General features: G+C 44.2%; 1 protein-coding gene and 1 pseudogene across 3 annotated transcripts; both read right to left on the bottom strand.

Annotated features, from left to right (window-relative positions):
• Nucleotides 1–2,135: 2,135 nt before the first annotated feature.
• On the bottom strand, nt 2,136–10,629 carry LOC110041611 (dnaJ homolog subfamily C member 13-like). 3 transcript variants are annotated; one of them, XR_016206640.1, is made up of 14 exons: nt 10,085–10,629; nt 9,793–9,913; nt 8,981–9,072; nt 8,531–8,630; nt 8,052–8,126; nt 7,424–7,624; nt 6,774–6,855; nt 6,340–6,382; nt 6,006–6,101; nt 5,364–5,441; nt 5,090–5,161; nt 4,555–4,663; nt 3,843–3,986; nt 2,136–2,856 (listed from the first exon to the last, which is right to left on the bottom strand). XR_016206640.1 is itself a non-coding variant. In XM_089287735.1 (13 exons), exons 2-12 carry the CDS (start codon nt 9,896–9,898, stop codon nt 4,559–4,561), a joined length of 1,050 nt encoding a protein of 349 aa, XP_089143861.1. In that variant the 5' UTR covers nt 9,899–9,913; nt 10,085–10,629; the 3' UTR covers nt 3,842–3,986; nt 4,555–4,558. The 3 variants fall into 3 exon arrangements, 1 of the variants encoding a protein (XP_089143861.1); XR_016206641.1 differs by lacking the exon at nt 8,981–9,072 and having other exon boundaries at nt 10,085–10,627; XM_089287735.1 differs by lacking the exon at nt 2,136–2,856 and having other exon boundaries at nt 3,842–3,986.
• A 6,591-nt stretch (nt 10,630–17,220) lies between these two features.
• Nucleotides 17,221–18,028, bottom strand: LOC149113035 (uncharacterized; annotated as a pseudogene).
• Nucleotides 18,029–20,562: the final 2,534 nt, after the last annotated feature.

Raw genomic sequence — 20,562 nt, 5'->3', positions numbered from 1 at the left:
TAACCATTTTTTCTAGCAGTTGCCTGATGATTGCTTGTGAAGAAGCATGAAACCCTGAGTAGCAAGTAAATGTCTTAGACCAACTAATCCAGCTTTATACTTCCATTATTGGATAATTAACGTATTTTCAATGGGTTTATACAGAATATTATCTGTTGACTTCAACATAATCACATGAACCATATTGATACAGCTACATGTCGATACAATATATAACAAAGAAAATCATTGAGAAATATGGAACCAGTAAATCAGAGCGATGAACAGAAATCCAGTAAGGAACAGAGAACAAAGAAATAGTTACTGTCCCTAATATTTTTGCTAATTTAGAACATCCAAGTCATGACATTGCTTTATGCTAAATCCACATCCGAGCCTATGAAACACCAGAGGCTATTAATCCATTTTCAATTTTGCAAGACATGATGCTTAATTAGCCAAAAAAAAAAAAAAAAAGGAAAAATAGGAGGTTTCATTTTTAAAAATAGGAGAAAATAGGAATTCATCTGCTCAAAAAAGTAGGAAAAAATATGAGCTGGACACCTTGAAGGTGCCAGAGCTGAGCATGATGGCTATGATTGCTGGAGCCATAGCAAAGATTTCATTCCATTGTTAGTTACGACTGAACTGGAAAACATGGTTAATGTGTTTCACGCATGACACATATGACAAGTTAAAAAATAATAATAAGGCGTAAAATGAATGTACTATCATTTACAAATTATAAAAACAAAGCGTATTACTTTATTGATGTAGTCCTTTGCCGAAAGACAAATTTAAGAGATATTTGGCAAATACTGAAGTCTTGATCCCTTAAAAATGCTAGATCAACAGCACTGTTCACAATTTTGGACAAAAACTTGTCTTGAATTTTACACCTGCAACATACAGAAATCTCATGGTTATTAATATGGGCAGGCTTTTAGCAAGATGGGTGTCCAGGCATCCTGTGGATGGCCTCTTATTAAAGAAAATCGCTTTATTTTTCACATGTTGCCTTATAGATTGTTCATTTGAGCAGGCCCTATAGCACTTTTGGGACACCCACTTTTTAAATCTTGACCAAAAGCCTGAATGTGGGTAATATCGAGGTACAGTGTACATGTACCGTTCAAAGTTTATGTTCTTTAAACTATGCATAAATTAAAACTTAGACTGGTTTATTTGAAAGAGCTTTTAAGCTCTCCTTTAAAAATGTTGAGTACTTTCCTTGATTTGTGATTGAAAACTTCTTTCAATTGAACGAAGAAAAGGTTTGCTGTTACATGTATGCCATCCTTTCTAAGTAAGTTGTTACCAGTAGTTCAAACACTTCAGCGTGACATAAAGGGACAGGTCTGTAAGGGCGTCTAGTATTTTCCACGGTCATTTCTAGGAAAAATATATCTCACAACCTTGATCTTTACCATGAACAGCTGTGGCTAAATTTTGTTACAGTGCCTAAGAGATCAAAATAAATGACTCGCGTCTTGTTATTTGTGGATATGGAACTCCCAACAGCTGTGGGGCCCAAAGCGTAAAACCACAAAACACCAAAATTCTAGGGGGTGGGTGGAGTACCGTGAAGCCCCTTCAAAACAGAAAATCCTGGGGGTGAGGGGTCTATCTGGAAAAAAACCCTCTAAGGAGGGGGGGTGGAGGATGGTTATTTTCTGGAACCACACATTTTACCCCTCCTGGTCTGCAGTCTGCAGTCTTCATTTTACACTGACTGGTAATTTTCAAATGTTTTTTTACACATGTATACCTTGACAGTGGAGAGACTGATTATTCATGCTAATTACTTCATGAAAATCATTAATAAACATACCTGCTCTATGGTGCCAGATATTCAGTTGTCGTCCTGTACTACCATTCATTTACTCCTTATCTTATCTTTATCTGGTGATGTTCTGCTCTTCATCTGATCCAATCTTGGCTTGTGGTTTTGTTTAACTTCGTTCAGCCAAGTTATCTCGCTTGATGTCCTCTCTGTGTCCAGTCTTTCCACGTACAAGCCTTCAACATTTCGGTTATTTCTCAACGAGAGGTTTACATTTTCTTGTGTGTAACAGCCCCGGGAAAAAGCCTGTTTAGTTTACTAGAGTATTACACTCAAAAAACTTTGTTCCCTCTTGCACGTGTCTTCCGCCATCTTTGTTATCTCGACCCCACACTCACTCGGCCATAATGTCGTGTTTGTGTCACGTGATATTTTCGCCCCTAGTCTTAGCCTACAGGGGTTTGGGCACGGGGAAACTCGCTTTGGAGACGATTTGATTGGCTCAAGAGAGGATCAAGATTCACAGAGGACGTTTGAACAAGAAAAAGACCAAGTTACCGCTGCACAAAACACATTGGTTTTGAGTACAGTTCATGCTTTGGCAAGACGTCAAAACCATCTTCTCCGAAGCACGTACTTGCAAGGTTTGCTTGAAGTAAATTCTTGTCGCAGGTGTTGGTGTTTCATAACGACACTGAACGGAAGGACCAGTCAGAACTTGTTTCCAGTGGCTGAGAGCTAAGTAAAACTTCTCCGCTAGTTGAATTCTTGAACGTGATGGAATACTATCAAGCAAGAAAGACCGTGCTTGACCACATTTCAAAACACCAAGGAGAGAGTTGAAAATACTACGCGTGGCGGAGTATTTTTGACGAACTTCGAGCCAGCTCTTAAACAATCAGTTTCCACAGGTGACAACAAACTGAAAGCTCTCTGGTTTTAAGGAATGCAGTACAATGTAACTTAGACTATCCTCGATCGGGGAACCTCTTGTTAAACGGAAGGGTGATGTAAGCAGTTCCGTAGACTAGTCAGTATGAGGCAAACCAAGGCACTTGCCTCAGTCATTTTTTTTTCTCGTTTTTGTTGTTTCTCTGTTGAAAGGGGAAATTGAAACACTGGTAAATGCCAAGGAAAAGAATTAAACCATGGACTTTGCCTCAGTCATAATTTTTTGTTTTGGCTACGGCCCTGGTGAGGCAAACCCAAGGAACGCACAGAAAAGACAAGGAGGCACAGCAGAAAAACGCTAAACGGAATACCTAAAGGAAAAGAAGACGAACTGTATAAATGGAACACAAAACGAAACACAAAACGAAACACAGCCTTGACTATTTGTGCTTTGGTTGCGGCGGGGTTTTCCACAGTTTTTAGAGCTCCGTTTAGGAGGTTCAGAAGGTACTGAACTAATTCGAACGAAAGAGCCTAAAGAGATAAAAGGAAGGAAGTTAAGATCTCTTGAATAGTCACACAAAAGGGTGATGTAAACAAATCTTCTAATAATACACAGTATATCATAAACGTACAGCTCAATAGCTTTCATTTCGGTGGTGGCACAGTAAGGCTTCGCCCACAAACTCAAAAGTTAGAAGAGCGTCGTGCGGTATGATAAACAGTATCAGATAAAAGTATAACTCAATAGCTTTCAGTTGAATAGTCCCACACTAGGGTTTCATCCTTGTACAGCATAATAAACAGTACCAGATGAAAGTACTGCTCATTTCATTTGAATGGTCACACACCAGGGTTTCACCCACAGACTTTAAAGTTAGAACCACCTTGTACAGCATAATACACAGTGCCAGATGAAAGTACTGCTCAATAGCTTTCATTTGAATGGTCACACGCTAGGGTTTCATCCAGAAACTTTAAAGTTAGTACCACCTTGTACAGCATAGTAAACAGCACCACATGAAAGTACTGCTCAATAACTTTCATTTAATGCCCACACTAGGGTTTCATCCAAAAACTTAAAAGTCAAAACCACATACACAGCACAAACGGAAAGAGGATTAATCATCAAACATGTTAGTCTCGAGGTTTACTACACAATTCAAGGTAAATATCACTTCTTATTTACCTGTGCTACAAGCTCTGTGTGATTCTTGTCAAACATTCTGTGAAGTGCTTCACATGCCACACCCACGACATCTGGCCTCGCTTCCATTCCCTTGATCATGTGACTGATACAGTCGCTGACCTGCGCCATGCTTCGAACACAGATCTGAAAAGGGCCGTTTCCGAGCGAGAGAAATCATACAACGAATAAATCAAAATCTTAGTTCCACTATATAAGAAATGCAAAAATGTAATTTAAATGGCTTTCTTATTTTTCCACAGATGACATCCCCTTTTTAAAAATTAATCGCTCTTTCAATAATCTGATTTGACTATTTAATACAACATAGCTTTTTCAAGGTAAACTTTTTTCAGAATACTGACAATATTTCTCTCTTGAAAAGGGCCAAATTACGCTTTTTCAAGTGACGCGGACACAAACAACCTTGACTCGACGCATCGAAAAAATTTACACTACATTTTCTACGTTCGTGGTTCGTGATATATATGAATCTTTTAGTCTTACATATCCATTTACAAATAAAGCTGCGTTTTAAATTTCTCCGGCAATGTGGATGGGGCCTCAGTTTATTTCTACATGGGTGAAATGTGACGTTCCCTGCATGCAATTATGTACATCGCAAAAAAGCGACGTTGTTTTAAAATATCGTTGCATAACTAAATTTCCTTTGTGAGGTCTGGATTAAACTCCATCCCCTAATGGTGTGTCTTACCTCGTTAGCCGAGAGCAAGTGAACCACTTGCACAGCGGATTTCACGACTGCATTGTTTGTAGAACCCATGCTCTTTTACTAAATTTGGAATGTGGCCTAGGCCTGGGACCTGGGAATAGAGCACAGATACTCTTAACATTCGCTTTATGCCGCAATGTGAACACAAACGTTCTGCTAACTGGTGACCAATTCCTTAATTCTCACGTCTGTATACTCAATTAAGTGGTGATTACATCTGGAGAAAATAAAAGTTGATCTAGCCAAGACTACCGTTTCAAACCTCTAGCCCTGCCCGAGATCGTGTTATTTCTGAGAAGTCACTTAAAGTTTTTCTTGAGTTGCCATCCAGGAGACTAGGCAAGAGCAAGCAGACACGTTCCCCACCCCAGCCCCGTACACTGAGCAGTTTTGTTCACGATATTTCAACATGGCGCATGCTTGCTTGAGGGTTGAATCGGAAAAAAATAAGTTGTTTAGAATGTGGTTATAGACGAAAATTCCCAATACCACTTCTAATTCGTCGTTTTCCACGTACCTGGTCTGCTAGCTGCGGTTGTGCCGTAAAAAGACAGAGTGTGGCCTGGGTGACAGTCTCGAGAGTCTCGCCCTGAAACGGGTTTGAGAAAAGTAGCAAGAAAGTAGAAAACGGAAATGACAATATAAAACACACGTACTAAACAGGTAAAACAGGTAAAGCAGCAGCCTGGTCTGAGAGGTTTCAGAAAAGTACCAAAAAGTGGAAAACGAAAATGACAGTATAACAAACAAGTATCAAAGCGTAAACCCCTTAAAAATAAAACAAAACTTACATCAGAGGAGGATTTTGTTAGCAGTTCAACAAACTTCTGTAGCAAAGCTATAAGGAACTCCTTCGGCTTCCGAAGAACCTGAGAAGACAAAATAAAAAGAACCCACTTTCAAAGCTATACTATTGAGTTTTGTTTTACTGTAGCTTTACTGAGCTATATAATGACTTCAAAGTCAATGGTTTATTGACCTTGGCCAGAATCTTCCGTTCTAGTCCACTCGGATGCAAAATCTGCACTGACCACGATTTCTATCAAGCATTTTTTCCCCACATTTTCCTCCAAGTTACGGCTAGCTATTTGTACGTTTTGCCACCGTAATAACTGGTGTTGCAAATTTCGTTCATGCGACCTTTCCCCCTCTTTTCTCAAATTGCTTTTTCTCCCTCGCCATCAGTTACGAGCTTTCTAGCGCTTGGCACTGGTTATATGTTTTCCCGCGCTTAACCCTGATTACGTGTTTTCCCGCTCTTTTGACGAGTTATGTTTTTTTTTGTTTGCTTTGAGTTCTGATTGGCTTAATGGGTTCGGCTCTGAGAAAACCTTAGCCTCACTTTTGCAACAACTATAACAAAACCAACGCCGTTTAAAGAAACTTTTTTTTTTTCTTTGTTGTTTTTTTCTTTTTCTTTTTTAAGAACATACCCAAGCTGGCTGCTGAATAAAGAGCCGAAGATAAATTCCACCAATTGTTATTTCCCCAGCAGCTTCGTCAAACATAACTTCAAAGTCTTCAGGAAGCTGAAAACAAAAACACAACACGTTTCACATCAATTTCTCAATAACAAAGGCTGTTTGTTTTCCAAATTCTCTTAGAGTACAAATATCATTAAATGCACTCTTTGCCAGACGAATTTCTCCACCTGTTTTTAAGTACACATCTCTTTTTCTACAAACCTCCTTCAAAGTATTTAAATTTCACCTGCCTACTAAATATTTTCACAAAAGAGGACAGGGAAGTCACGAAATAATGTCTTACCTTCCATTGAATGTCTGGGCTGTCTTTCTGCACCTGGTAATGCCTATAACGACAGGAAAAAGAAACGCGATCAGCACATTTTCCTGTGTAACAGCAGCTTCTTGGCCTACTCACGTAACGCAATCTTTACTGCTAGTCAGGACGTAATTCTAAACGTAATGACATGTTGAGGGGAAGATGGCGGTTCAAAATGGTGTCTGTACAAGAGATGCACATCTAAGACCGGAGACAACTAGTTTCGTCATGATCATCTTCGCTTAAGACGGCACTGGCCGCAGGTTTACATAACGAAATATTAACAGCAACAATTATTCGACTTTTTAAGGGCATTAACCAACTGACTTTAATCAGTATATCAGACACGAAAGACTGTGTTTGACCACATTTCCAAACACTAAGAATCATGGAACATGGACTAGCATTAATAAACTCACTTGTCTTTAAGCTGTTTCACCACTGTGCAGATTTTTTCTCTGGCTTCAGTGTTCCATATCAGTTCAGGATTCTCCTGGTTTGCTATACCGAAAAAAACAAACAAACAAATCAAAAACAGATCCGGTATAGACACCACATACATAACCTATTAGCCACACACATGATTGCCACAGACATAACTTTTCAAAATCCCTGAGTTTTCCCTGATAAAAATAATATTTCCCTGAGCAAATAAATACAAAATGTCACAGACAGAAGAGTTTCTAGCCTCCCCTAACAGCCTTCCTTTCCACCCATTCATCGAGACTGGCAAGTTTTCAAAACAATTTCTTGATTGAGGAGAAACATCGTTGAGATCACACTGAATATTTCTTCCAGCCTTCAATGGTATTAAATCAGCAGAGTCATGTTAAAATTCTTTCAAATCTCCCCGACTTTTCTTCAAAATGTCAATTCTCCCTGACTCAAAATAAAATTCCCTTACTTCTTCTTGACCTTGAATAATTTTTTCCCCTGACCATCTCCTGAGCTGTGGCAACCCTGACACATGTTTTAGTTCGTCAAGTAATCTTTCCAAAACAAAATAGCGTGACAAGGCCGTGTAACGTCCCTGACGTTCTAATATAGCTTGGCGAACGACTTGCCTCACCTTCAAACATATGCACGCTTGCTGAAGCGTTGTCTCTCATAGCGTCCATAAAGATGGCTGGCAAAAATTTGGACAACACGATCTTCACTTTGGGTCCAATGAGCTTATCTGACATCATCTTGGAAAACAGCTCGGCTGATCTCTCGCGGACCACTGGGTTTGTGCCATTTGCATAAAGGTCCAGAAGATAGATCAGACCGCCTGAAAAATACACCAGGTTAGAATCTGTCTCGGGTCCAAGAAATCGAAGAAGCGACGAGCAGGGTTACGATTAGCCTCCAAACAGTCACTCTACTGAATTTTTGCGCAAAGCTGTTTCTTCAGCATAAAGAGGATAAGAGACGGTATTGCCACACCCATCCCACCCCAACCTACCACTCCCTTTGATGGGATATCGGCATTTTGACAAGTTGCCCTAACTGGTTTATACTTCTAGGTTAGGAGCAAAGAGCCTTGTCCAAGCGCACAATACTACGACTCTAAGCAGAGTCTAACCACTCGCTCTGAAGTCTAACATAGCAGACCACTGCGTCACCACCACCCCCTCCCTGTTGCCTTAAATAAAATTCGTGACGTAAGTAATATGCTAATCCCCGTCAACATTGACGTTTTAGTTTGTGGTATTTACCTTTATGCATCGTTTCCTTGACGATTTTAGTGTTGGAACAAAGTGCGTGCATTGTATCAACTGCCAACAGACGATCTGTCACGAAAAACAATACCACAAAGGTTATGAATGAGAACTATTTTTGCACTTTTCTGGGAAAGAAACAAGCACATGATTTGAAACTTTCTCTTAACATGCCAGAGCCGAGTTGTTCGAAAGCCGGTTAACGCTAACCCAGGATTACAAGTTAATGGAAGTATCAATTTTTCCTGTATACAAATGTTTTTCACTTCTTATGTTTTGTGTAGTTTGAGATTACTCATGCTCAAAACTGAAGGACAGACAAGATAACCAGAAAACCTCATCGAAAAAATACAAAACTGAAGGCAGGTAGGCAACAGCATAATCAAAATCTCTCGGGTTAGAGTGGAAAAGACGTAACAGAGACGCAAAAACGGATCCTGTGGTGGGGAGGGTAAGGGGTACTGTAGACGACCCACCTGATGGAAGCGTGTGTAGTGTTAGGAACAAAAAGCCGAGGATGTCAGAGTCAGCTATACTCGTTACACAGTTCTTGTTTGCTGTCGTGCTTGAGATGACCTGCAATACAGTGATAAGAGTCATTTCCCCTTACATTATCAATACACTGTTAAGAAGACAAGTGATGACAATAAAGAAATTGAACACCCAAAGAAAAACTGTGTTGATGTTTAGTAACATAAGAAATGAATGAGAACCAGCGAGAGGAGCTGATCGTGACACATTAAAGATTCTCCGTACTAGTACTATAGACTAAGAAATTTATTTTTACGCTGACAAGGGTTGATACACCACAAACCTCTCCCAACTAAAACTATAAGGAGTGTACAAAGACAATTGGGGAGAAAATTTATGTTGAGATTGAACTTTAAGAGGTTAATCCAGACATTGTTCGAAGCACTTCGTCTTACCTCAAGAGCAAACTTCTGAAGTTTTGTTGCTTTAGTCATCCTTAGTAAGGAGAAAATCAGCTTAAAATGTCCTATACACTGAGCTTCAGTGCCTGTCAACAGAGAGACAAGTCACAGAAATTAGATTTTCATGACGTAAAATGGGTTAATTACCAGGGAGATAACGACAATGGCTATTTTAAAGGAGCTCAGTCACGGTTTGCGCATATTGAAAAGATTAGCTTCAATTTTTCAAATTCGTCATTTGTAATCCGTGTTAATCTTCTCCATCCTTAGCCATCCTTGTTCCGTTATGGTTTATCATTATCTCTTTGGTGTTTTTCTTTCTTACAAAACTGTTATTTTCAGGTTTCCTACCATTCAAAGGTAATTTTGTATGTGGCCAAAATAACTCAAAATACCATGACTGAGCCCCTTTAACAGGGGCATCAGTTCACAGCAATAAATGACTGAAATAAATGAATTCAAGGTAGACACATCTGTCATATCGAATCGGAGACATGAAGGAATTTGTGAAAACGCAAGTTCATTGTCCCAGTCATCTGAAAATAGCAGCGGACGATACATATTAAGCAAGGGGAAAAAGGAAAGGTTTGTTGAGGTTGAGGTTTTGGGGAAGGTCAGTTTCGTGAGGAAAGTTGAGTTTTGTGATCTGATGAGTATCATCCATATTTTGCTGCTATTGCTCTGACACTCGCCACAATGCATTAAACAGGCAAAACAACTACAAACACACTTTTGGCCTGTCACACAATCGTCTCCCAAGCAACACACGGCGTGACACGTCAACGTAACGCTTGCGCAGTTTATACCTGAGTTGTTTTTGATGACGTTTCTAAGCGCTTCCAGAGCCATGACGCTAGCATCCAGTCTTTTCTGGTTTTTCTTCAAGTCCAGCTCTGTGGCAGTGAGGGCCATCAATGAATGAAGGTACTGGGAATGAAACAAATACACAAGACTGAAAGGTTAAAATCTCATCATTATTCAAGGCAGGTAACAAAGTAGATCGCATCAATGACTAATATCACTATTTATCATATTTTAAAACTGCTTGTCCTTGGGCGAAAAAATGTTAAAATTGCTATTTCTTGTAATGTTACCAACCTGCGCCTCTGAGTCAAGGAAGTCGATCAAATCTGCTGCAAATTTAAGCGGAGCCTAAAAAACAGACACAAAGTGTTGTTAGTGATCATTCAAATCTACAGTAACCCGATTTGTACTTGAAATGCTGTAATCAGTCCAAAAAGTGGTTCTATATCGCTGGCCGCTGGATTCACAACAGACGCAACAGCCACACCCATCTAACCAACGCAATGGCCAAAACAGCTTTAGCCCAGAACGGCCACAACCTCCCAAAGGACCAAGGCCACTAAGGCCACAAAGGCCACAACCTCCCAAAGGTCCAAAACACCAACAAGGGCCACAACGTCTGAAAGGCCAAAAACACCCAAAAAGACAACAATGGCTCTAACCTACCATAGGCCCAAACACTCACAAGGGTTACAACAGCCACAACCTCTCGAAGGCCCAAAACAACCAGAGGGGCCACAACGGCTGCAACCTCCCAAAGAACCAAAACACCCACAAGAGCCCGAACAACCACAGTCATCAAAACGACTACAAAATGTCGCAACACGGACACCAACCACGAGATCTCAAACAGCCACAACCGTGAGAGGATCCATGACAGCTACAACTAGCACAATCTCCGCATTGCGAAACATACCAAATACATTTGAGACACACCTATATCAGGTTGAGTTGTATGAAGTCAAACACAAATGTTTATTGGCTAATAACACATCCAAGCATACATCATGAAATCCTTGTATCCAGATAATCATTTGCATTACTCAGGGCCTCTTTAAAGTTGCACCCTAGAAATGTTTTCGCTTTGCGGACGGCGTCATAATAATAATAATATCCGTGGATCTTCGGAGGACGCAATATGTACGGTCCGTAGTCCGTCATATAGTAAGAGGAATATGTTATTCCTATGCGACCATGTCTCCAGGCTCTTAGCAGTTTGGCGTGAAATAACATCTCTTTGAGAAGCCTTCTTAACAATGTGTTTCCTCTGCGGTCAATGATATGTTGCGACACGGCTAGGGAAAGCACGTAATCTTGTATTTCTGCGGGTGGCCAATCCCAGTAACTCTATGAAAAAGTGCGACCAGATTTCAGTCAAACAAAATGGCTACGAAGTGACTTTGCAACACGTTAAACTATCAGTACTCACTGCTTCGTATAGGTCCATAGGGCGATTCAGTTCGGCCATGATCAGCGCGCGTGGTAAGCAAAACGACTTTTAGTAAGACTCCGCAAAAAAAATAATAAACTGGCTGACGTGGTTGATATGCGGGATAGAGCTCGCGCGCGCGCCAAGGTCAGGCTGATTTCTGCGTACCAAGGTCAGGTTGATTTGTATGAAGTCAAACACAAATGTTTTTTATTGGTTAATAACACATCCAATCATATGTCAGCGGAGAACGATTTGTTTCTCGTCTACATTATTCAAGGCCTCTTTAAAGTTGTACCCTAAATACATTTTCTTTTTCTCGTTACGGGCAGTAACATAATGGCCGTAAATAAACGATAAAATTACTTTTTATCGTTATTAATTCTATGTGACCATATCCCCAGGCTTTCTTTAATCTTGCATAATCCACAATTTCTTCATGAAGTTTGTCCAATAGTTTCTTCATTTTCGTATCTATGGCATGTTGCGAAACGGCTAGGGAAATCACGTAATCTTGTATTTCTGCGGGTGGCCAATCCCAGTAACTCTATGAAAAAAGTGCGACCAGATTTCAGTCAAACAAAATGGCTACGAAGTGACTTTGCAACGCGTTAAACTATCAGTACTTACTGCTTCGTATAGGTCCATAGGGCGATTCAGTTCGGCCACGATCAGCGTGCGTGGTAAGTAAAACGACTTTTAGTAAGACTCCGCAAAAAAATGATAAATCTGGCTGACGTGGTTTAGCGCGCGCTTGAACTCAAAGTCTACTTAGGTGGCACACGTCTGGGGCTGTGATTGGTTGACTTGATTAGCATAAAAAGCGAAGGCGTGCGTGGTTAGTTGTTTGTCATGGCGACTCAACCTAGACGCAGTCGCCGCCTTCGAGGCCTGGCACCAGAAGAACCGCCTCTTAAACAGGTCTGTTTCATTTGTCAGAGAGATATCAACATCGATTCCTTGATGGGATGTCAACGCACTTTGTGCTGCGGCGTGTTCATCCATCGACGTTGCTACCAGGAGATGTCGAGGCGAGTACGAACCTGCGGCAACTGCCGACGCGTGATCAACTCGGAACTGCCAGAGATCGTGCTGGAAACCGATGAGGAACTCGACGAGGAAGACGATGACGACCCGTTCGCGTTACCTACAGGTACGAATAGCCTAGCGGGTATGAACCAGAAGTTAGAGCAATACCGTAGTGAGAATAGACCTTTGCGCACACGTTACGAGGGATAGTATTTGTGGAATGCCTTGCCGTATGACGTGGACCCTGACATGTGGCAACATTATTATGTCATGCTCGATAATCTCGTCATTCTGTTTCCGAATCGAAACATGTATGTGCATGGCTGCGTGCAACTCCCCGTGGAACCGACCCGAGAGATCAGGGCTGTTTTTTACAGGCTTTTCATATTCAACACGCCTTATGCGACATATAACCTGATGCAACGAATGCAACGGTTCAGACTCTGCTTTAGACAGGAGGAAGGACGAAGAGACGTTGGCATTCAACATTTCTGCCTATTATCTTTTGCGGGCGGTCCGTCGCTTTACCATGAGGACAGTCTATGGACCTGACGATTTTTTTATTTTTTCACACAGTGATGGTTGAACGAATGAGAATTCAGCATGACATCTGGCGGTTCAGAGACACGGGAACACCCTTTGAGACGCACAATTCCTTAACGCGTTCGTGGGTTCACTTGAGTTATCCCATTTCACCCGTGGTGTGGTTCCGTTACTATCGGGAGTTGGAGGACTTTGTGCGAACCACGGAGGGTCAAAGCCCCCTTTACATTCGCAGCACCGTGTTTATGCCCTTCGACGTGATCGCGTACGATCATGTACGTATGGAGGTGTATAGAATGTTTTATTTCAACACCCCATATAGACTGTACTTTTTCATCACCAGACTTAGGTTTAGGTTGTTATTCGTGTCTTCCACGGCCTGCGGGGACCAAATAACGATAGAAAGACTGATGGTGACATCCACTGTCTCGGATACTTTGTATCACGGCGGTATGATGTGTGAGTTATGAAAAAATAACCAGACCTTTTTTATTCTCAACAAGTTTAATGATTGCTTTTCAAATAAAAAACTTTTACAACTTCCAACGTTTCTTGGCTGGCATGATTCTCTTAACAATGCGTTCTGTCATGGTTTTACGTCCGGGCAAATTATCCATGCCTTTGATCATCTTGGCGTCGGCTTTCCATTTGTCCTGTAAGTTCTTGGCCCTGGAATAGTCAATGTCGTGTTGTTTGGCCAGATGGTCCAGACGATTGATCCCTGGGTCTCCTCGCGCTAAACGTTTCTTCAATTTGGTCCCAGGTCCCATGTACTGATAACCGGGCCAATGAAACTCGATCCCAGTCTTGCTCAACCATTTCTGGATGTCGATCCCTTAGCCTCGTTGACGTCGGGTACTTCTTCCTCTCCCAAGTGGGGCTGCTTTTTTCTTTTTATTCACTGTCATAGCCTAGTCCCCGTCTCCGAGACTTCAAAATCTTCCCACCCTTCTTGTAACTTTTCCGCCTCTGTCGGCTTAGCCTTTTTGTACTTTTTTGCCTTGCCTTTGGGACTGTAACCACCGTAGTCGTCGTAGTCAATACCGAGTGAACTCAGTATCTTTTTTGTTCCTGCAGATAATGGTGCTTTTTTTTCACTCTCCTTTTTACTGGTGGATGGTTTGGGTGGAATGGGAGGTTTGGGGGTTTTCAGCGGCTTTTTAAGACATGACGTGGAGGGTTTGGGAGTTTTCAGCTCCTTTTTCAGACCTGACGTGGAAAGTGGCTCTTGTTTGATGACAACGGGGGCTGCCGGTTGTTTGTTGACTCCCTCGATGATCTGTTTCAACAGATTTTCGATGGGTGCGTCGGCCATGCCTTCGGGTTGTGTCGTGCCTTGGTACGAGATAGGACCGCGTGTGCCTGTCCGTATACGTTTCACCAGTTTAGTTTCTTCACTGGCAATGGGTTTGGTCATCTTGACGGCCATGCTGTCGGGGATACGACTGTCTTTCAAGATGAGATGTTCTTCGGCGGCCAAACGACCCGCTTTGTTCAACAAGGCACTCTGGGTAATCTGACCCTTGTAATAATCTTGCAATCGATTGAATTCTTGAACGGGTACCATCATGACTTCGTCCATCCCTGACTCAAGGTCGTATCGGGGAAATCGGACACTTGTCTCAAGGCCGTCTCGTAACAGTCTTGCCAGTATCGTATGGCTTCCTCTTTCTTTTCCAGCTTCAGTTGAAGACTTTGGACGGTTTCCTTGCCTTGACCGCACTCCGTGCACAGCTCTATGCACCCACCGGGTTGAGTGGTATCTCGTTTCGTTTGACAGGTTTCACAAAAGTCACCGTATTTTAAAGCCATATGCTCTTGATACAGGGCGTGGTACCTACGATTCCAGTACTCGGATGAATCTTTCCGTTGGGCTTGGCGTCGATTGGCGTCTTGTAACAACTGGACGAGTTTGGGGATGGTGTCGGACTCTTCTTCTTTTGGGCGGGGTGGGAAATTGGGTACCACGTCGATAACCTCGAGCAGGTAACCGTCTTTGTCGCGTCCTTTTACCGTAGACGACATGCTCGAAAACAACCGCGTAACCCGCTCCAGAATCCGCTTCCTTTCTGCTGCAGGAGATGTTGCCTTCGACGCTTGAGGGAATTTTTGCGTTTACTCAATTCTAGCAATACGTTTTTATGCCTTTCAGTTTCCCATAAGTCACTGCGTCGATGGGGATCTTCCTTTTCAGCAAATTGAGAACCATCTCGCTGACAGCATTGATCTGATCTTTGTTGGCGTGTTGCAACAATTCTTGACGTTTACGTCGATTGGCTTCTTTCAGAACGCTTTCCAAGAAATGACATTGTCGCCGTAACCGCTTCATCGTCTGCGTCCGAGTGGATTGTCACCCTCTTTTTATCGTTTCCTTCGACGCGGAAAAGTGGTTTGATAGGGTATCTTACGTATGAGTCTTTCGACTTTTCCCCTATTCTTTTGTAACTGTTTGTCCAAGAAACCGAGTGGTCCCGCCATAGTACCCAAACCCGCTGCTCTCAGCAAACTATCCAGACTACCCCCTTTCTGTCTCCTTCTTCTTCTCCGAGATTGCATGGTAACGAATGAGGGTTATTCTATTCATCCTCTTTCTTTTATGGCTTTCTTAGGTGTCGAGTGACAGCACTTTGAATTCTTTGCGCAGTTCGTCGTTGTCGGGCCGGTATCGTTTGTCTCTGTTGATGTGTTAGTGGTTTCCTCTTTACCTTTTTACGCGTGGCGACTTCGAGAACTTTCTTGGCACCGTAACTGGCGGCACCCGACGCGGCGCCAACGTCACGGCTTTGCCACCGGCTATCAGAGCGGGTATGATGGCCGCCAAGGGTAAAATACCTCTTTTCTGTCTCTTTCTTCTTCTCCGAGATTGCATGATGTCGAGTGATTATGATTCCGCTAATCACGATCCTTTTATCGTCTTCGCCTTTTGCGCGTGGCAGCTTCGAGAGCTTTCTTGGCTCCAAGACCAGCGGCCCCGGAGGCGGCACCCAACGCCACGGCTTTGCCACCGGCTATCAGAGCGAGTATGATGGCCGCCAAGGGTAAAATACCTCTTTTCTGTCTCTTTCTTCTTCTCCGAGATTGCATGATGTCGAGTGATTATGATTCCGCTAATCACGATCCTTTTATCGTCTTCGCCTTTTGCGCGTGGCAGCTTCGAGAGCTTTCTTGGCTCCAAGACTAGCGGCCCCGGAGGCGGCACCCAACGCCACGGCTTTGCCACCGGCTATCGGAGCGGGTATGAGAGCCGCCAAGGGTAAAATACCCCCTTTCTGTCCCCTCCTCCTTCTTTTCAACGTTCTTCGTCTTCCGTACATGGCGTAATGATGCACGAAGGTGATCACCTGTCCTTTTTATAGATGCAAGAAGTAGGGTAACCACTTGTCTTCACTCCTCAACATCTTGATTGAGTAGTCTCGCCATCAGGTAGATCTTCTTATCGTCGTTTCTTGCGTTTTTTCACCAGTTTTCGGACCCCGTAGCCAACGCCTGCCCCGGCGGCACCCATGGCAGCCCCAGTGCCAGCTCGGATTCCGGTTTTCGCGGCACGTTTGCCCAAAGCCTTGACCAACCCCAACACGGCCCCTTTACCGATGGGAGCTAGTGTAGACAAGGCACTCACAAAATCTCCACCACGTTGAACAGGTGATATGATGTCAAGGAAACCTTCTCCTCGTTGCTGTCTCTTTCTCTGACGACGTCTTCTTATGATGGTCCTCATCTTCTCAGTTACGTACACTGATCGAATTGCTTGTCACGGTAGAACGTTGTCCATTTTTATAGTTGGTTGTAATCGTGTTGGTGGTCGTGATACCGGCAATGCGACGACTCGCCACCGTTTGCTGTTGTTGTCGCGACATCTCTTGCAGTTTTTGCTGCACTGGGCTTGGTTGAGACTACGGTCTCCTCGACCCGGTTGTTTGACCAAAGGTGTCGTACCCACTCCCATAGTGACGTTGGTGCGTGCTGCGCCCTTGCTGGCTGTACCTACCCCGATCGTGGGACCTGCAGCCACTGCCACGGGTGATGGTGGCGGCATCCTTGGGCTTCTGCCTACACCCACGGTTGGAGATCGTGAAAGAGCTCTATAATCACCGCCTGATGCCATCTCTTGCTACTTTCTTCTTGGGTATGAACCAAACTCCCGAAACCTTCACCGGTATATGCTTTCACGATGGATCGTAGTCCATTCCATTGGGATTCATCACGTAATAAATTTTCACATAGGCGAATGAACAACGGAAACCAAGACGACTAGCTCCTCAACATGCTTTCTTGGCCAACATCTCTTGGGTATGAATCAAATTCTCGAAATCCTCGTCGTTATAGGCTTTTAGGATGGACCGCACTTGACGATAACTCGAACAGAGACAGATTTGTTTCACCGTCTCGTAATCCTCCTGAAAGGAATACATACGACGTAGCATGGCTATGCAACGGAGAATAAACCTAGGGAACCACTCGGCTTCACTCCTCAACATGGTGGTAGCGCGAACTGATGGCATCGTACGAATCCTTCGTCTTTTAACACACGGCTGAGGACCCGTTGATCGTCCAGACTGGCTGGATGAAGATCCAATAGCATATAGCCGTAAGGGCGATCGGTGACCTTTCGAAACGTGTCCAACACCTCCGGCCATCGCGTGGGAAACGATTGCAGTAATAGATTTCGTATCCCCAACTGATCCCGAGGGTTCTTGAAGGCCACGATGTAATGGGCGTTGCGGGAAATGGTCTTGGCGAATTTTCCGTGAAATCACCGTGATGTTTCGGTGATGAGAATGTTTGGTGAAGAGATCCAAGACGCGCTTGTCGTTACCGCCCTCGTCCATCAGGTCGTCCGGGACCAAGACACCCCCTCGTGGGAACCATCGGGGTAACTGTTCGCTCTCCGGGATACCTTCGTGAAACTTGACCCCTCCCTTCTTGAGCTCGTCGAAGCCGTCTTGCCACGATCCGTAACAGTAATGAATACTCTTGGGGGGTTCTTGGAAAGAGTCGCCGTTCTCCAAGAGAAGTTTGGTGGTGAACACCGTCTTGCCGCAGCCCAAGGGACCCGCTATCAGCAGACTCGACGGAGTGTGAAATCGAAAGGCTTTGCGTCGTTCCATGTTTCAGACTAACTCGCAAAGTGATGTCGGAAGTACTTATCGGTAAGCGTCTGTTTGCATTCTGGCTTGCGGTTGCAGGTAGAAAAAATGTCGGATAGGCTATATCCTTTTCAAGTATGAATCGGACTCGCCGATAACTGTCGCAATGAGTTCCAGGACCCTACGATGGGATGATTCGAGGACAAGTCGAGATACTTGTCTCGACACAGTTTTAGGAATCGAGGGAACCATCGGACTTCACCACGCAACATCTTTTTTTTATTCAAACCAGCTTACTTTAACAAATGACGCACTCCTCTAGAGGAACCTCGCGTGTCCTGGTGACACGGGGTTTTACAAATCTTGCGCCAGATCAACTCGTCCACGACCAAACGTTTTAACATCTGTCCTACTTTATGATCGTTCTCTACAAAGTCGTTTCTCTTAAAACGATTCAAAAACCCGTCCATGTCACGACCTTCGGCTCGGTCGATCAGGAACATCAAGGCGTAGTCGCCGCAACTTTGACTGAAGAGTGACTGCAAACTCTGGCCGTTGAAAATCTGGTACTTGAAATGACGGTCCAACCATTCTCGGAGCGGTTCGGTGGTTCCGTACACCTCCAACTGGAGACCGTAACTGTCCAGGATCTCGCACTTGTCCTTGTCGGCCCACAAAGCGATCCAATGCATGCCCGTTTATCGTGAGGGTCCGTGTTCACGATGTATGCGGTCGGTCCTTCCTGAGGCAGTGTCTTGGGAAGCCGATCGCAGAGTACCGTACCGTAAAAGACCCGACAGTGTCGGATGCGCTCGGGCCAAATGATCCAATTGTAGATTATTCAGGGCTACTTTCTCCATTTATGTTCACTGGTACACGTCGTAGGTCACCACTCGGTTCTCGTTGATCTCCAGCAAGTTCTCGAATTCGCCGTACAACAAGATGGTCAGGTTTGCTCCTGGATTAGCTCCAAAATCGATCACCAGACGCAGCTCACCTTCCTGCTTGGAGTTCAACACTGGACTGTCCAAACATCCGTTGGCCGTGTTATCAAATACAAACAAGTTGCATCTCTTGCCGTGCCCCCAGTCCTCTTTTCTGACCATGTTTCCTTTTCCCCGACACAAAGCTCCTGAGGCTTGGAGGAATCTGCAGTAGCCTCTCTGATCTTTACTGTCCCCATCGTGTTGGAGCTCCAATGTCTCGTAGGGGTACTCTCCACCTCTCACCGATTGTTTGATGGAAGAGATATTGAATTTTCCAAAAGTGAACGGATTGACCGTCACAGTTCCATTGAAGGCTGTTTGTTTCATCAACACCACCACCAACCGATTAGGCACCTGGTTGTGGAAAGGAGATCTGCACTCAAAGTGGCGATTGTCAGTGGCGTGAGAATAGGTGCGAATTTCACCTCTCACCGTGGGGTAAGTGACCACTTTTCCACCATTCATGTCGGACATGATTTCTCGGTACACCGAGGAAGTCACTCTCACTTGGTACAGGAAAAGTCTCACTTTCACGTCGGCTTCAGTCAGTCTGAGAGTATCGGCACCGGCCCATTGGATGGGCCACAGAGCTGGGGCATTGAAGTACATGTCCATCTGGATCTGCACGCCAGGTACCAGTAACTTGCTAAGATGGAACACTTCCAGGTAAGGTTTGAACCTCAAAGTCACACTCTTTCCACCAAGAAACTGGACTCGACCTAGGACCGTATTCTTGAGATCTTGAGACAGAGCTTTGTAATCGTAGTAAGTCGTATCCATCAAATTGGCTGTCATTACATCTGCCTCTCCACGACTGGGTACACCGAGACAATTGTACCAACCGTTGGGTGTCAGAATCGTTTCACCGTCACCTCGGTCGTGGTTCAACAGCGTCTCGATGTAGGCTTTGTAGTGGTGAGTATCGGTCTGGGGGCTGATGAGAGTGCCATTCAATCTCACATTGATCTGCTTGAAGAGGCTGTGTGCCAGATTGTTGGCGAGTCCGACGAAATCCGCTTGCGCCAGATTGCCGCCGCCACCTTTCTTAACGGTCCATTCCACTTCGAAGAAACTTTCGTTCAAGTCGATAAAGTCTTCTTGCGGATCGACTTGGAAGGTCACGGGGTTGATTCCCGCATTGAACGAGTTGATTCTCATCACACGTCGAAAGGACATGCTGAGATCAGTGGGAGGGACATGAAACATGTCCAGGCGGGGGTTTCGTACCCCCGCCGACCGGGCATGGGCCACCACGTCCGTCATCGTCTACGGCGTCGTCGTTTCCTTCTCAGTGCAGACTGTATCCAACGATAGTCAGGAAGTTGTGATCGGGTGGGGAATATCGTGCCACCTTTATACGTGCGTCGTCCAGGGACACGTCTCACGCGTCTCGAATAGATGGGAATCATGGTCCAAACAGGTCTTTTCGAGATTTTTTACCGCCCAACACTCGTTGGATCTCTTGCGTCCCTTTACGTTTGACGGCTCGTGTCGCTCCTCGCTTAACCCCGGCGAGTGCACCTTTCCAATTGGGCTTTCCTCCTTTGCCACCCGCATTTAAACCTTTCAGACCTTCCGCGGCCGTCTCTTTCAGAACGTCCTTGAGCATGGTAGGACCTCGGGCCTTGATGTCTTTCCAAACCTGACCGAATAATCCTCCACCCTTGTGGTATCCATCGGGATGAAACCGTATCAAAG

The sequence above is a fragment of the Orbicella faveolata genome, unplaced genomic scaffold (genome assembly GCF_042242905.1).
Source record: "Orbicella faveolata isolate gen_17 unplaced genomic scaffold, um_ofav_v1 contig_15, whole genome shotgun sequence".
In the NCBI taxonomy this organism is placed as follows: Eukaryota; Metazoa; Cnidaria; class Anthozoa; order Scleractinia; family Merulinidae; genus Orbicella; species Orbicella faveolata.
This window is presented reverse-complemented; position numbering and strand designations above follow the sequence as displayed.

Coding starts and splice junctions, on each gene's coding strand:
- LOC110041611 (XM_089287735.1), bottom strand. CDS start 9,898: ATGGCCCTCACTGCCACAGAGCTGGACTTGAAGAAAAACCAGAAAAGA. Junction 8,127..8,530: donor ACTACACACGCTTCCATCAG/GTGGGTCGTCTA, acceptor TTTTCGTGACAG/ATCGTCTGTTGGCAGTTGAT. Junction 4,664..5,089: donor AACCGCAGCTAGCAGACCAG/GTACGTGGAAAA, acceptor CTCTATTCCCAG/GTCCCAGGCCTAGGCCACAT.